This window comes from Filicampus tigris, chromosome 2, assembly GCF_054856515.1.
Source record: "Filicampus tigris isolate MCC_2025a chromosome 2, RoL_Ftig_1.0, whole genome shotgun sequence".
In the NCBI taxonomy this organism is placed as follows: Eukaryota; Metazoa; Chordata; class Actinopteri; order Syngnathiformes; family Syngnathidae; genus Filicampus; species Filicampus tigris.
Genome location: NC_141218.1, coordinates 28,079,257 through 28,096,573, shown reverse-complemented (window position 1 = coordinate 28,096,573; position 17,317 = coordinate 28,079,257). Strand labels below are relative to the sequence as shown.

The 17,317-nt window shown below is 42.7% G+C and overlaps 1 protein-coding gene across 4 annotated transcripts in view; it reads right to left on the bottom strand.

Annotated features, from left to right (window-relative positions):
- Positions 1–7,777: 7,777 nt before the first annotated feature.
- The window catches only part of lingo2 (leucine rich repeat and Ig domain containing 2), a 298,342-nt gene continuing 288,802 nt past the window's right edge, over positions 7,778–17,317 (bottom strand). For all 4 annotated transcript variants that reach the window (XM_086023923.1, XM_086023922.1, XM_086023925.1 and 1 more), the window contains one exon: positions 7,778–16,756. In XM_086023923.1, the coding sequence (XP_085880049.1) occupies positions 14,903–16,744 (1,842 nt within the window). In that variant the 5' untranslated portion in view covers positions 16,745–16,756 and the 3' untranslated portion in view covers positions 7,778–14,902. The remainder of the gene's footprint in view (positions 16,757–17,317) is intronic.

Here is a 17,317-nt window from a genome sequence, read left to right as displayed (position 1 = left end):
GCGTTATTCATGGCATCACTTATTTCCTAATTTCTCCCAAATTTATTGCTAAAATACAAAATGACCACTCTTTTAATTTTCCTGATCAAAAAATATATAAAATGAACTTGTTAGTAAAAACATGGCCATCCCATCCCCACCGTCCCTTTAACAGAGAACCTTTGTCCGAATGGTACAGTTTAAAAATTGTACATGAGACAGATGGGAAAAGCTAAATTGAGAAGATTTTAAGTTTTGGCAGCAAAATTGTATGACTTACCACAAAACACACCAAGTATTTGGGGAAATTCATCCCCCGAAGCCAGTTTGATTGTGCCACATGAAATGTGGTAGGCAAGTCTATCTTCTCAAGAACCCATTCCTCAAAAGACCATTTTGGTTTAAAAGCTGACAATTTAGGATCCATTTGACATTAGAAACATTTTGACATTTTCCGTGGTCCCTGAAAGACAAACTCATCCTAGAGATTTCTTTTCTGATTGCTAAAAAACAGAGCTGGGCAGTCCGTCTCGGGGGTGGAACGGACGGACGCCCATTTTTGGGACGTAGGACCCCCGTGGGAAGACAAGTTTTAAAAAAGGGACGGACTAAGCAAGGGCTGAGGTGGATTTTAGTCCGGCCCACTAATTGTCCCTCATGCGTGTGACGTGGTTGCGAGGCGGCCAAAGTTAATCTCAACCTACTTGGCAAAACTTCAAATGTGCCACTAGCTACCCAACTGCGCAGTAGATTTTTCAACAGGAGATACAGCGCGAGTTCTACTTGTACGACAAGTGATGAGACCCATTAGCGTGAGCAACGTCAGAGCCAGCACACCGGCGAATGACGCCAGCATGTTGTTTGACTGTCCGCTGCTGTGAGGAGTACGTAACTTTGGGCTAAAGCTAATGCAAACAAATATTGCCGTCTTGGTAAAGTTCAACAGCTGTAAAAAACTAAAGAAAAGTAAAAACATACCATGCCTGGTCTCTTTTTTTCATGTCCCGGTACTGGTAGATGTCCACAAACCACAATGATAATCCTACACAAGACCCGCCAAGTGTATAGGACGCTGTGTGTGACGGAGTACTCCCCGACACTGATTGATTGCTGATTGATTGTTTTGCCCCACTGAATGGAAGAATGGGCGGATTTTCGGTGCTTCGCTCTGTGTCCCACCGCTCCAAACGCATCATCCACACTACCCCACACCAAACCTAAGTACGTGCTAACTTCATTGACTTCAATTGAATCGCGCCGCGAGATTCAATTGAATACAGCAGCACTGAAAGTGTTCCTGCGCGATTTGTTTTTCCACTCGAAGGTGTTCCAGTCGGCGCTCCGGAAGCGGAGGGGACACCTCCAAGTCAATCAGCAACCCGAGGGCTGACCAATGGAAGCGCTCGCTGGAGCAGGTGTCGCCGCCCATTCGTTCAGAGACTTACCTCTATCACGTCCGCTGCATTGACATATAAACGATGACTGCTGTTACATAAAGCAGTTACATTACTACTCTCAACTTGATCACTTCTTAGCCAGCTAATGAGCTTTAAATAAACCTCTGCCATTAGCATCACTCCTGCGGCATAATGCACGGATGTTTTTTTTTGTTTTTTTTTTTGGTGGGTGGGGGCGGACGTAAGGACAGAACCGCTTTAAAAGGAGTGGGTTGGAAGACAATAATTTTCATAAGTAAGGACGGAGGGACGAGACCGGGAGGGTACCAAGGTCGCGGACGAGGCCGGAGGGGTACCAAGGTCGCGGACGGAGGACGGACCGGCAAAAGAGGGTGCCAAGCTCTGCTAAAAAATTATTTCACATTGTGACGCCTTTGTAAGCATCCCCCCAAGCACACACTATATTAACACCCAGGAAAATTTCTATCCATTTCCCACACTGCTGTGCCTGACTTTTCCACGAGCAGCCCTTTGCCTTTCCCAGCTGTCTTGTTTGTCGTATGTTTTATTGTCCCAGCTTGTCATCTGTGGATGACTCCCCCGTCATTCCTCTAAGTGCAAAAGCCTTGGAGTGTAATGGCGGCACAGCGTTGGCGTGCATCCGCCATTGTTGTGTGAGCTACATGTGGCTTCATTCATTTGCTGACTTCTTTCAATACGCTGCCGAGTGAAGCCACGCTATCTTGCCCTGTATGAATTTTTGTCAAGGTTGGATGGTGTTTCATTAAAGAGTTATGAAACCATCAAATCAAATCTTCCCTCCCCTTACACTCTACTAAAGTGGTTTGACCCAGTTTTCAGGTGCAGGATTCTTGATGGAATAAAAAAGTCTGCCAGGTGAATTGAGCCGTCAAGCGAGCCCCGACATCATCTGCACCTGCGACAAACAAGGTGAGGCTTTTTAAACAGATTGTCTCACAGTGTTTGATTTTTTTTTTTCAGTAAATCCATGGATGCATGGGAAAATAATAAGAGGAAATCAAATAATTTGTTTTCAGTTTTGCAGCGAGGAACAATTAAAAGTAGGATGTTTGCTTGAGAAAAGAACATTTTGAACCTCCTAGGAATTTAAACCCCTAAAAATCTCCAAAAAAACCCCATGTAATGTTTACGTTTGCAACATCTCCTTCTCTGACAATGAAAACAAATGCAGAACATGGCCAGTCATTCAGGTGGCAAAGGGCTTTTACTCAAATTATTCCTGTCTTCGTTCAGTAACTGTAGTAGACAAGTCCATACACGTACTTAGCAGCTACGCCAAGTAGCCTACACCTGCTCCTTTTCAGCTTGTATTGGAAGCTGGCAGTGTTGTACAAGTCCGGGTTTCCACAGACCACAATGATTACTTTGTCCTCAGAGGTGTATGCAACGAAGCAGCACATTCTCAAAGCCATTTGGCTCCAGTGTAGCTTTGCAGATTCAACCCTATCTACACAAAAGATATTGACGTTATATGTACCGGTAATCGCTTCGTGAGAATAGCACAACTCATGTTCAGTATGACCGCAGTATTTTGTATCTCTTGTATCTCTTGGAAATGTTTGTCAACAACGGAGCAATTTCTGCCTTTGTTCAAACAACATGCCTGCCTGCTGGTTGCATCTTTGATGGGTTGGAAGTTCATGTAATATTATGCTGAGTTATTAAAGCTAATTTTAATTAAAGAGATGTTAAAATGAATTAAATGACACACATACTGCAACTAGTTTTTTTTTTTAAATCAAATGGTTTTCTGATGTTTTACCAGTCAAATAAAAAAATAAAAAAATACACAATTACTTTGTGATTGGATGGTTGAGGGCGCGAGGTGGAACCTCCCAGCGCAAAGGCTTTCCTCTCACACAACACAAGACAAGGGTAAAAATAGATTAGCTTTCATGCTCCCATATACACTACGGCAGCACAGGAACATGCAAAATACAGACCAATTTCGATCCACTCAATCAGATTGATGTGAAATCTTTGCTTGTGCGAAGCACTTACTTTGTGTATGAAATGTGCTATATTAATAAAACTGCCTTGCCTATTAAACAATGGATGTCTTCATATTTTTTGCTTCTTAAGATGAGGGGGCTGATCACTGGCCATGCTTGTCATCTGCACCTATTTAACTCATTCAGTGCCAGACGATGTTTTCAAATGGGAAGCGCCAGTGAGAGCTATTTTTGACCATTTTGACAAATTTTTGAAGGTCTACAGAAAATTTAGTTCTGTATACTATCAAAAGAAAATTTTAATCATAAGGAAGGAAAAGTATGTTTTTAACCTTTACCATGATTTAGTAAACAGCAGTTGAACATTGGTACGTTTCCTGAAAATACTTATTTCCAAGAAAGATTCTGAGAAAGAACGTTTTGTGAAAGGATGCATTTCCAGCAGAAATTTCACTTCGATGCAGTTTGTTTTGCATTCATGATACCTCAAATATCCAAACAATGCTTTATTACGTCATAAAAAATGCAATAAATCGCAAAATAACACTTTATTGCAAGATAAACACTGCACTGTTCGTGTCCACGTTGACGCTTCTAAAAGGGATGGTCATTTCTCTCTTGTCTGACTGTACATTGACACTCGTTCATGTTTCTGGGGAATTCAATAAAATTTTCCACATGTCGCCACGATCACGTGAATGTGACAGCATCCCTTTCCTTTCAACAAGGATGACGATGGGACTATGTCACCTTTCTTTGACTGAAAAGGCTCTGTTGCAGAGTGATAGTGCTTCCGCAAACCACCTCGTCACGTGGCGTTGCCGTAGAGCATACGCACACACACACACACTCAAGCGCTGCATATAGAAAGTGGGCTGTCACATGGGTGGACCTAGCCATTGAGAAAATCTGGCCACACCTGCCATCTAGTGGTGATTGTTCATACTGAAAGCATTCCCAAAGACTTGATACTTACTAGGTACCTGTGCAAAGGCTTTGATTCTAAACAATCAAAGCATACAGGAGTGCTTCTCGGATGTTTTGAGTTTTCTCCAAAATGTATTTTTGGTGCTCGAGGGGTCTTGAGTCGAGGGGATCAGCGCAGGACTTCTAAAAACAGGAAACGTAGGCACTCAGAGTGATTCTAAATTAAAAGGTCTTTATTTAAATATAGCCAGGAAAAAAATGCCTGCGCTTTTCAGCCTTGGTAGGCCTTTGTCAGGGCAAGTTTGCAAACTTGGCATGTTATGATAAATACCTTCTAATTCAGAATGACTTTGAGTGCCTCAGTTTCCTGTTTTTTGAAGCCCTTTATTATAGTTTAAAAATGTAAAAAAAACCCAAAAAAAACTGAAAACGTAAAAATACGTTATGGCATCCACGAACAACGATTCTGCAAACGTATTTATACGTTTTGGCATCAAATGAGTTAAGGACACTACTATGAGTCTTGAAAAATGCAGAGCTGGGCATTTTACAAAAATTGTCGTCCGTCTGCAGCGCGGGTACCCTTCCGCTGTCCGTCATTCGCCTTTTTTTTCTGGGGGGGAAAAATAGTACGTCTATAAATAGTACGTCTATAGGCCGGTCCGCCTCTACTTTTAATTGAATATTACCAGAACTGCATGTTTTCACCTCCATAATATTGCTAAAATTCTTCTAATTTTATCTAATATTGACGCAGAAATCATAATACATGCGTTTGTTAGGTCCCGCCTCGATTATTGTAACATTTTGCTCTCTGGTTTTCAGAGATGGGCACGTTACCCTTTTTAGCGGTCCGTCCTCCGTCCGCCACCTGGATACCCTTCCGTCCTCATCCGTCCATCCTTATTCATACAAATAATTGTCCTCCGACCCCGTCCGTCCTCGTCCCTCGTCCTTTTAAGCGCTTCCGTACTTACATTCCATCAGTCCAACCCGCTGCCCAAAAAACAAACAGAAAGAAAGAAAACATCTGTGTAGTCATAAACATGATTTAAAGCTCATTTGCTGGCTAATTTCCTATGCACATCCACTTACTGGCTGCGGGTATCAAGTGAATTGAATTGTTTACAACAGTTTAACCAAAATAGCATGTAGCTGCCAACACAATTCCGTCGTGATGTGATGGTGATGAAGATGATGATGATGCGGACCAGAGCCCGCCCGGGGACATCAGGACGATATTTAAGATTGAGTAATAACCTATTGCGTTTTATTGCAAGACTTTTGCATTCAAATCCAAGACATTTTCAGTTTTTATAAAATAATTATTGCAAAACAACACAAGATTATTTTGAGAAGGAACAAAGACTTCCACTTCCGGGTCGTTTAAATGTATTCTACGCGCTGGTAGAGATTTTTACGGTCTAAAGATTTCCCACACAAGGACTTACTTCACATGCAAAGGGATAATGCTGCATGTTAGAGTTTTGTGAATGGGTTATTGATGAAACCTTTCGGTACCACTCACAACATTGGACAGTAGGAAAAAATGTCACTGATCAATTTATTGAATTTATTTATTTTTTGTTTTAAATTAGAAGACCATTTTGCACAAAAACTTAATCTGGTTAAATCTCCTTGAGGAGGATTCTTTGTGGAGCTTCTTCAGATCATCTAACATCCAAACAAGTAGTTCAGTTTAGTAATTAATCTGTCAGGGATTATTCTGCTACATTAAAGCCAGCGCATTATTCATGATGCCTTATAAATGGTACCGAGAACAACACTTTTTGATTCCCAGCATTCACAGAATGGATAACACTCATTCACAGCTTGTTCTAAATACTTTCTGTATACCGGTAGATACTGTCAATTGGCAATGTCACCAAGTTGAACATGCCGATGGCTGGCCCCCGCGGACAGTCAGATATTAAGGTTTCAAAACAGGGTTAGGGTTTCAAATTAGGGTTTCAAGTCAGGTGCAGAGATTCAGGACTACTGATTTAAATCAAAATTATGGTTTTAAGACTGGGTTAGGGCTCTCAATTAGGGGTCAACACATGTAGGGGTTCAAATTTGGGTTTCAAACATAGTTTAGGGTTTGAAACTAGGGCTAGAGTTTCAAAGCAGAGTTAGATTTCAAATACGGGTTTCAAGTCAGAGTTTAGGTTTGAAAGTAGAGTAACGGTTTTAGATTAGGCTGTCAAGTCAGATGTAAGGATTCAAATTTGGCTTTCAAGACATGGTCAGGGTTTTGAATCAGGTTTAGGTATTAGGTTTTCAAGCCTTGGACAGTGTTTCAAACTACAGCTAGGGTTTTGAGATAGGGTTAAGGTTTCAATTTAAGATTTCAATGCAGAGGTAGGGATTCAAATGTGGCTTTCAAGAAAGGGTTAGGGTTTCTAATCAGGGTTTCAAGCCAGTGTTAGTGTTTCAAATTGGTGTTCTAAATCTGGGTTTTCAAATTAGGTTTTCAAGCCTGGTTTAGGTTTTGGAATCTGGATTTAAAATCAAAGTTATGATTTCAAGACAAGGTTAGGGTTTAAATGTAGGGTATTAAGTCTGTGTTAGGTCTATAAACTTGGGATAACATGTCAAATTTATTTTGAAAGCAGGGTTAGAATTATAGTCTAGTTAGGATTTGGTTTGAGGTTGTGGTTTGAGAATGGGGTTAGGGTTTTAAATTAGGGTGTGTTCAGGTCTGAAAGCAGGTTTAGGTTTAAATTGGGCTGCAAGACAGTAATATGGATTGCAGTTGGGATTTTAAATCAGAATTATTTTTTTCAAATGATAGTCTAAATCCTAGTTTAGCTTTTTTTAATAATTCTGATTTAAACTGGTTTTAAATCAGTTTTGGTTAGTGTTAAAAATCATGGTTCCTACCTAGGGTTAGGGTTTCAAATTAGGGGTTCAAGCCCTAATGGCAGAAAAGTTATATTAATTATGAGGAAGATCCAGTATATCATGAATGAATTATACCACTTGCGATTGGCTGGCAACCAATTCAGCGTGTCCCCCGCCTACTGCCCGAAGACAGCTGGGATAAACTATAGCACGCCCGCGACCCTTGTGAGGATAAGTGGTTTGGATAATGGATGCATCCATCCATTATACCACATATCATCTTGAAGTGACATAAAAGAAGTATTGGTACTGAACATATATATATATATTTTTTAAGTAAGTCAAGTTTTAAATATGTTGAAATTTTTAAATTGTCAATTTGATTTAAAAATAAGTCAGTTACGATTTTCATTAACTCATTTAAATTAAAATTAATTCATTTAAATTTCAAGGAATCAAACACATTACAAATAAAGGGTGCACCGATCACAATTTTCTGGCCCATCACAGATCCCCGATTGTTAAAAAACCTGACCTGCCTATCCAGATTTTTCATAACCAAGAGCATACACCTTCAATGTTGCAATCTTGTTTTATTGTAAAACACTGAACAATACCTGTGAAACAATACAAATGGGTTGGTTTAACTGCACATGAAGTAGTTCTCTGAATAAAAATGAAAATACTATTGGTCATCTCACATCTAAAAAGGATAGTGGCTGATTTTTTCAGACCTCTGTGGTGGGAGATGAGATCGCTAGACAAGATCAGTTATATTTTAATAAGGGATCGGACGATCACCGACCCCCCCCAAATTAATTAAATGTAATTAATTAATTAAAATGGACACCGGTCCCGGCCGATCGGTCGGTGCACCCCTAATTACTAAGTATTACAAATCAATTTGATGAATCTTTAAAAAAAAAAAAAAAAATCTATTTACTTGAATGTTTTCATAATCAATGTAATTAAGAAATTCAATTTCATATTGTTTATTTTTATTTTCATCCAAAATGAAACAATTTTCATTGAAAAAACAAATGAAATTAATTAATCAATTACAGTGGAACCTTGAGATATGAGGGCCTTAACTTTTGAGACACGAGTGCGCTTTAGACCCCCACTGCTAGAAGCAAATTTCACAGCCAATATCAGTTCACATTGGTTTTCTTGCTCTGGCGGGATAGTTGGGGCCAATCACCAAACGTTTATGCCGGGTTTGCCTTTACCTTTGTTGGATTACGTCATCGAGTTAAGGAAAGATAAAAAGATGGATCCTTTCCAACACTCAAAAGGACACAGTTTCACATGAATTTGACTCCACTTTTCCTAACAGCCGTCATTGCATGACGACGACTATTGCTGACGCAAGTGTTTCGCTTGCAGACTTTACCTGCGAAATAGTAGCTTAATGACGAAATGAAAAAGATACAGACTCTAATCATTGATTTGGTGAAGGATCACTGATGATGTTTTTCATTGATTTGTGAATTGCCCATTCTCTAATAAATAACGGAAAATGTGTTCATTATTGTATTTCTATTTGTTTGTAACCACACCTTTCCTTTTGCTTTGAACATACATTTCTTGGCCTCATTAACTATCCACTTTTGACAGAAGGAAAAAGTTTTATAAATGTTTTTTTGATTTATTTTTTTTTCAAGCATTAGTTTTTTAAGGCTTCAGTGTGAATGTCGAGCGTCTTCGTGTAGTCTGTGAACTACGTCGGTGCCCTGATTCTTTAAATGTTGCTGGCGTGATGAATTGTGGGGAATATCTTTTTGTAACGGTTGGTCAGGAGTAACCTATGCTAAAGGTGACTTCAAGGTTGCATCTGTGGTGTAATCAGTGGTATTACACGTATGGAACCTATAAAGGGCAGCCGAGGCTAGTGAGTGTGGTGTTGTTGAAAAGGGAAATGAAGAAAGCACCTTTGTGATAACACTACAGAAGTGAGCGGTGGTCTTCCTTTTAAAATGAACCCAAAACAACATGGTGTCAGAAGTTGGTGTGTTTTGAGGAGGTAAAAGTCAGCTTTGCAATCGGCTAGCGGCTATGACCGAGCGAGCTCAAGCGGCAGCTTCAGCGGCAGCAGGTGGCCAAGTGTCCGCGCCAGCAGCTCCTTTCATGGCGGGGGCTACCCCAGGGGCGACCTTCACCATAAAACCACCGGAACCTTTCGACTTCTCGAAACCCCAGGAGTGGGAGAAGTGGCTAAGATGATTTGAGCATTTTGGACTGGCAAGTGACCTGAACAACTCCTTAGATGCGAATCAAGTAAACACGCTGGTGTATTGCATGGGAGATGAGGCTGACGACGTGTTACGAGGGCTAACGCTAATGGATGGGCAGCGGCAGCTTTATGATGCAGTCAAAACGGCTTTTGATAGACATTTTGAAGAATGTGATTTATGAACGGGCAACTATTAACAAGCGAGTGCAACTGCCATCAGAGCCAGTGGACTCGTTCATAACAGCACTCTACGCCCGAGCTGAAAACTGTGAATGTGGTGCACTTCACGATGACCTTCTGAGAGATAGGCTAGTGGGACTTAAAGATTAATCGCTGTCAGAAATAATGCAGCTGGATAAAGATCTTACCCTAACAAAAGCTATCGTAATGGCAAGACAATCTGAAGAAATAAAAAAACAGCAGTTTGACCTGAGAAGCGACATGAGCACAAGTAAAGTGGCTGTGGATGCAGTAAATGTAAGAAAAGTCAAGCCAAACAAGTTCAAAAGCAAAGAAAAAAAACATTCTAAGTCACCAAAACCAAAACAAGATAAGACATTCTTTAAGTGTGACAAAGCACCGTTGCATGCTTGGTTGTACAGTACACAGCCAAAAATGCAGAGTGCCATAACTGCGGGAAACGTGGACACTATGGAAGAGTCTGTAGGTCTAAATCAACTGTGAATGAGGTTGCTGACAGCGCGGATGGACTTGTTCTTGGTAAAATGGACTCGGGAGAAGAACCATGGCTGGCAGACATAAATGTGAGAGGAGATAAAGTGACATTCAAGATTCTGGTGCAGACGTCACAGCTGTTTCCGAACAAACATGAAAAGTTTAGAATAAGAAATGAACAGATGGAAAAGGCGCAAAAAACACTGTATGGACCAGGTGGAATTACACTAATGGTGTTGGGGTCTACTACTGAGACTATCACGTATGGTGACAGAAGCACAATTGAGAGAATCTTGTGTGATGTACTTGGACTGGTTCTGAAACCATACACAATAAAACTGAAGCCTGATGCAAAGCCGTATTCACTTAAGCTGCCTAGACGTGTTCCGCTTCCACTCATGGGTAAAGTCAAGGAGGAACTGGAGCGGATGGAGACGCTGGGAGTTATTAGTCGTGTTGAGGAGCCAACAAATTGGTGCTGTGGCATGGTTGTCGCACCTAAAAAGGACAAGGAAAAAGTGCATATCTGTGTGGACCTGACTCCTCTAAACGACTCTGTGAGTCGCGAGAGATATGTGCTTCCCTCCGTAGACCAAACTCTAGACATGCTCACAGGTGCTCAGTTCTTTACAAATCTCGATGCAAATATGGGCTTTTGGCAAGTGCCATTGTCGAAAGAGTCAGCCCCCCTCACCACTTTCATTACGCCATTTGGTAGATACCACTTCAACCGTCTGCCATTTGGTATTTCTAGTGCACCTGAACATTTCCAAAACATGATGGTAACAGAAGTTACAGCGGGCCTTGAGCGAGTCGTCAGCCACATGGACGACATCCTTGTCTGGGGATCCACCATGGAGCAGCACGACGAAAGGTTGCATGCTGTTCTGAAGTGGACGGAGAAAGCGGGCGTTACGCTGAACATGTCAAAATGTGAGTTCGGCAAAAGTCAAATTCATTGGATTCATTGTTTCAGCAGACGGGTTGAGCCTCGATACGGACAAAACTAAGGCAGTTTAGGACAAGAGCCAAGCAACGCGAGTCAATTGAGGAGCTTCCTTGGAATGGTGAATCAACTTGGAAAGTTTATTCCAAACCTTTCTGAAAAGGATAAAGCATTGAGAGACTTGCTTTCGACCAAAAATATGTGGCACCGGGGACATGACCAACAAAAAGCCTTTCATAATCTCAAACAGGAACTGTCCCCTGCCCCTGTGCTACAGCTGTACGACCCAAATAAGCAAATGAAAGTCTCCGCAGATGCCTCCTCATATGAGCTGGGGGCAGTCTTGCTACAGAGAGAGGGAGAAGTGTGGTCACCGGTCGCTTATGCATCCAGGTCATTGACACTTAGAGAGCAGCGCTACGCCCAGCTAGAAAAAGAAGCATTGGCTCTCACCTGGGCCTGCGAGAGGTTCAATGATTTCATCCCAGGTCTACACTTTGAAGTGGAAACTGACCACAAGTCATTGGTAAGTCTTCTGGGAGGACAAGCCTTGGATGCGCACATTTGGTATTCAGTGTTAGAAGGTCTTCCTACAACCAGCAAATACCTGGCAGATCTTCTAGAGCAACTCCCGACAGTGTTTGCTCTGAAGTTACGAAGTACTGTACCGAAGGCTGGCCGGATCGCAACCAGCTACAGGGTACAGCGAAGCATTACTGGCCTGAGAGGAACATCCTGAGTGTGCACAACTGCTAAGAGGCACAAGGTTGGTGATTCCTGCTAACGTGAGAAATGCAGTTTTGGACAAGATACATGAGGGTCACCAAGGTGTGGTTAAATGCAGAGAGCGTGCCCGCCAGGCAGTGTGGTGGCCAGGTTTAAGCAACCAAATAAGTGAACTTATCTTAAAATGTAAGCAGTGCATACAGGAAAGAGTCAATATGAGGGAGCCATTAATGCCTGCAGAACTAACAGAAAGGCCATGGCAGAAGTTAGGTGCTGACTTGTTCACTCTGATGTTAGTGGACTACTACTCTAGGTATATAGAGATTGCACAGCTCAGCCTTACTCGTTCTGTTAACGTCATTGTGTATATGAAATCAATTTTCGCGCGCCATGGAATACCAGAGATACTGATCACAGATAATGGACCACAGCATGTCAGGAAATGAAAGACTTTGCAAAGGAATACTGTTTTGAGCATGTGACCAGTAGTCCCAGGTACCCCCAAAGCCACGGTGAGGCAGAGAGAGCTGTCCAAACAGTCAAAACTCGCCTCAAGAAAGCTATTGATCCATACCGAACACTATTGGCTTACAGAACAACAGCGTTGGCAAATGGATACAGCCCTGCACCGATTCTTGTGGGGCGTAGACTCCGTACCACCTTGCCAATGGTTCCCGAGGCCTTGCAGCCATGTGTACCGGATCTGCAACAACTACGTTGCGTGGAGAAGGAGAGAAGGTTGAAGCAAGCAGAAGGTTTCAACAACAGACACAGAACGAGATCTAGACAAATTGTTGCCCGGACACCCTGTTTGGATAACCGATGCAAAAGCACAAGGTACAGTGACATCTGCCCACCAAGCACTATGTCGTCAAGGGACCACAAGGAACAGCCAGAAGGAACCGTAGCCAACTTCTGATGCCAATATTAGAGACTCAGACTGAAACACAACTGGCCCAGTCGATGGATAATACTCCTACAGAGACAGTTTCAGAGCCAGGAGCACAACATACACAAAGTGTTGTTTGAACTAGATCAGGTAGGTTATAAAACCAAAAAGACTGGATCTGTGAATGGTATGCATTACTGTATTATGTATGTTGAGTTACTGTTTTGAATATGCCTTGAAAACGGTTTAAAATGTTTTGCAGAAACTGTTGAAGAAAAAAAAGTAGGAAAACAATGTTATTGAATTGTTACAAAGCAAAGAAGTAAAATTTAATTTAAAACTATGTGTTGTTTACCGCTAAGGGTCAACATAGTTTCAGTAAGGGGGATGTGGTGTAATCAATGGTATTACACGTATGGAACCTCTAGAGGGGAGCTGAGGCTAGTGAGTGTGGTGTTGTTGAAAAGGGAAATAAAGAAAGCAGCTTCGTGATAACACTACGGAAGTGAGCGGTGGTCTTCCTTTTAAAACGAACCCAACACAACAGCACCCAGGCACTTTTCCTAACCATATGTAGAATCCCAACGATCCTATGCTCCAAGTACTTATGGGTCAGCTAGCACGGAGAGGATAGGAAAGAACATTTCTTAGGCAAAAACAAGAATTTTAGGAGGCCCAATATATTGTTAGCAGTAATGCGCTATTAAGCAGGTGTGCCAATAGACACCACAGAAGAACAACAACAAGGAAGGACAAAATATTAGGTACAGTCCTGTGTTGTGCTTGTCGGTTAAGTTAAAAGAAAATGCTATTACCGTACACACAAAACAAATTGTTTTTTTTTTTCAAGGGTTTGAAATAAATTAATGGCATTCTACTCATGTCAGTTATATTCTCAAGGCACCACTGTAATATTTATTTTAATTTACTTCAAGCCATTTGCGATTTCACAATTATATGATAGTTGCTTTTTGTCATTAGTAAAGCTGACTTCAGCCACAGGTACAAATACAACTGCATTTATTCCACATACATATATATTTTTTTTAAATACTTTTTTAAAATTTGTCACAATCTAAATGATTCAACAACAGAATGAGGAACTACCACAACAAAGTCATTTTTTTTCTACAGGTGAAAGAATAAAGAAACAATGCAAATATCACTGTAGCAAAAAGTTGACACACGAGCCAAAAAGTTGACACATGGCCAAAAAGGTACACTTCAAAGGAATAGAAAGACACTAAAGTCAGACAAAACGGTGGTTCATGTTCATCCAAGGGGAAGTCCAGATATTATATTGGACACCCGACAGCAGTTGAGGATTGATTTTTGACCAACGTCATTAATAAATAAAATATTTTATTTGATAAATATGTATTTATTCATATTTCTTATTTCTGAATCAATCGTGGGGGAGCAGGGACACATCATCACCCATAGAAGCCCTTCCTGAATCTATGGAAACTTCGAAAGTCTCAAGTCTCTTTTTTTGTTGTTGTTTTTTTTTTTGTTTTTGTTTTTTTGCTGAACATACAGTATAGAGTTATATCAATTTTGGCTAATGCATCCCATGAATATTGCTATGAATATTTCTTTTCAATGAGTATGTACATACAGTAGGTGTACATCAGGAGTCATCAATCATGTTCCTCGGGGCCCGGTGTCCTGCCTGTTTTCCATCTCTCCCTGCTACAGATATTCACCAAAGGTCTGCAGAAGCTGGATAAAGATCCTGATCATTTGAATCAGGTGTGTGTTGCAGGAGGGACAGATGGAAAACAGGTAGGACACCGGAACCTCGAGGAACAGGATTGAAGACCCCTGGTGTACATAATAACAAAGCATTAGGTACACACGGGCAAAAGTATCGAACAGAGGAAGCGATGGTTGCCGTCATTGGTTGATCGGATGGGTAACAAAGCATGTGGCGCAAGACTCAACAAAGGTCATTTTTAGCATAAGATACAAATTGGTACTGTACACGGTTCAGCCGAGTCCAGAAGATCCAACCCAGAGACGTCGAAGGGCATTCTTTTTTTTCGGGAGAGGGCATACAAATCTCAAAAAGCAGATAAATGACACTTAATTCCCTGGACACTGTTCACTCCTTGTCTGAGCTGAAGCAATTCCGACATCCTACAAGCATTGTATTCAAGGTCCCGCTCGTTGTCTCTTATCCCAAAGTCCTTTGTGACCACTCGTCTGTCAGCTGTGGTTCTATTTGGAAAAAATAGAATGTACTTTGGGTTATTTTCCACACACGATCCAGAATTTTTCCGATAAAACAAGTCACATCATTTTCATGTTGAAACGATGAGGACCAGCCTGGATGTCGGCTGAGTCCACATTAGTGCCATTAGATTTGGATCGAGGCACATATTCCACGTCGATGTTGTTTTTATGTTTTCCTTTGCCCCTACTCCAGACGAACAGGAGCAGGAAGCAAAACAAGACCATCCCCAGGAACGTGAAACAACCCATGGCCGTTGACACCAAAATGGTCTTTAGGTCCAAGCCCAGGGTGATGCTGGCGGTCCCGTTGGCAGTGGTGTTGCTAGGGTCGGTGTAATACTGGGTCCTGTTGGCGTACAGCGAGCCCAGGCTCTTGACGGCCAGCGATGTCATCAGGGTGTCATTCCCGGCCGTGTTGGAGGCGAGGCAGAGGTAGACGCCACCGTCTTGAATCTCGGCCGACTTGATTTCCAGGGTGCCATTGTTGTGCACCGTTACTCTGCCGTGGCTCCTGGCTGTCAGGACGCGCCGCCGCGGGGACACCCAGGACACGGTGGGCCTTGGTGTCCCCTCGGCGCTGCAGTGCAGTAGAGCGTGCTGGCCCTCGTCCACCGTCACCGTTTGCGTCTTGTTCTCGCGGATTTTCGGTTTGGTGCAGGTCACGTAATAGGACAGCAGGCTTTCCTTAAACTCCTGGAAAGGCCTGCCTCGGATTCCCTCGGGCGTGTTGCACTCCGGCTGGGAATCGCCAAACAAGATAGAGTGCCTTTTCTGTAAGATCCACATGAGGCGGCAGTCGCACACCAGCGGGTTGTTGTCGATGAGGAGGACCTCCAACGCTTCCGGGGACTGGAACACTCCCTTTTCCAGCGTGTCCAGTCGGTTGTGCGAAACGTTGAGCACCTTCAGTCCCCGCAGGCCCTGGAAAGCGTAGGGTTCTATGGCGGTGAGCTGAGCGCCAACCAGGTGAAACACCTGAAGGCGAACCAGGTCCATCAACATTCCACCTTCAATGTGCCGGATGCGGTTGTAGGACAGGTTGAGGTGCGTCAGGTAGGGCAGGTGCTTCAAGGCCTGGTAGGGGAAGGAGGACAGGTTGGTGTTGGTGACCGACAGTGTGGTGAGATTGAGGCCATGCAGGGTGTTTGCCGGGACATGGTCCAGCGAGGGCCAGTTGTCAATCTCCAAGTGCCGCAGCCGAAACAGCTTTTTGAAGGAATATGGATGCAAAGTGCTGATGCTGAGGTATCGCAGGTGCAGGCTGACCAGGTTGTGGAGATGCGAAAGGGCCTCAGAGGGCACCACGGTGAGGTTGCATCTCTCAAGGGCCAGCGTCTCCAGGCTCAAAAGTCCGCTGAAAGCGCGGTGCGAGATGTAAACCAGGTCGTTGTCGCCCACCTCCAAAAACTTGAGATTGTGCAAGTCTTGGAACATGTAGTCCAGGAGTATGACAATTTTATTGTCGCTCACATCCAGGCGGGTGAGGTTGGCCAGGCCCGAGAAGACGCCAAGAGGGATAAGCTTGATCCGGTTGCTCTTCAGGCTGAGCGAGTGCATGCCGAATAGAGCGTTGAAGGCACCCGGTTCCACGTAGCTGATTATATTCCCACTCAGGTCGAGTTCCTCCAGGCCGGGGAAGGCGGCGAAATCGTCCGGGTTGATCATGGTCAACTTGTTTTTACTCAGGTCTAGGATCCTGGTCTCGCCTGGGATGCCATCGGGGATGGTGGGCATGCGCTTGCGGTGGCACACCACGCCCTTGGTCTGTGCCGAGCACTCACAGCGGGAGGGGCAGCCCAGGGAGGAGCCCATGAAGACGGCGAGCAGGGCCAGTCCCAGGACTGGCTGCCAGCATGAGATGACCGTGTGCAGCATGACTTTGCTCAAGCAGTCCACCATTCTGTCACGGCTCTGTAAAACAAGACCAACACAACACAAACACAGTGAGTGATTTAAGTTGATATTTCCTTTACAATTACCAATTTCAGTCCACATTGTTACTGCAAGTAATTCCACTAATGCCAAACTGAGAAACCCCTGAGCGGCATCACTGAGCAAACACATTTTAGCAGACCACAACCAATACAATTGCAAGTTAAGACGCACCTATTTTAATATGTAACAAATCAGATACAGTATATACTTTACACACAAGATATATATATATATACATAACATATACATAACATAACTGATTTGACATATTAAATATAGTGGCTTAGCTAAAATGTTCATAAATTTGTTTTCAGTATTGATGAGTGATTTTTTGGGGGCGGGGGTGTTACCCTTAACAAATAAATGCAGTTAATCAATTATGGAATGAGGCTATAACATCAGAACATATGGGGGAAACAAGACAGCAGCACCATGTTGCTGTGTGGCAAAATAATGCTTGTCTATGTTTAAATCAATTGGCATAAATATTTGTTTCAAGATTGAGTGATGGGGCAATAAGAAAATGTGGTAAAAGTG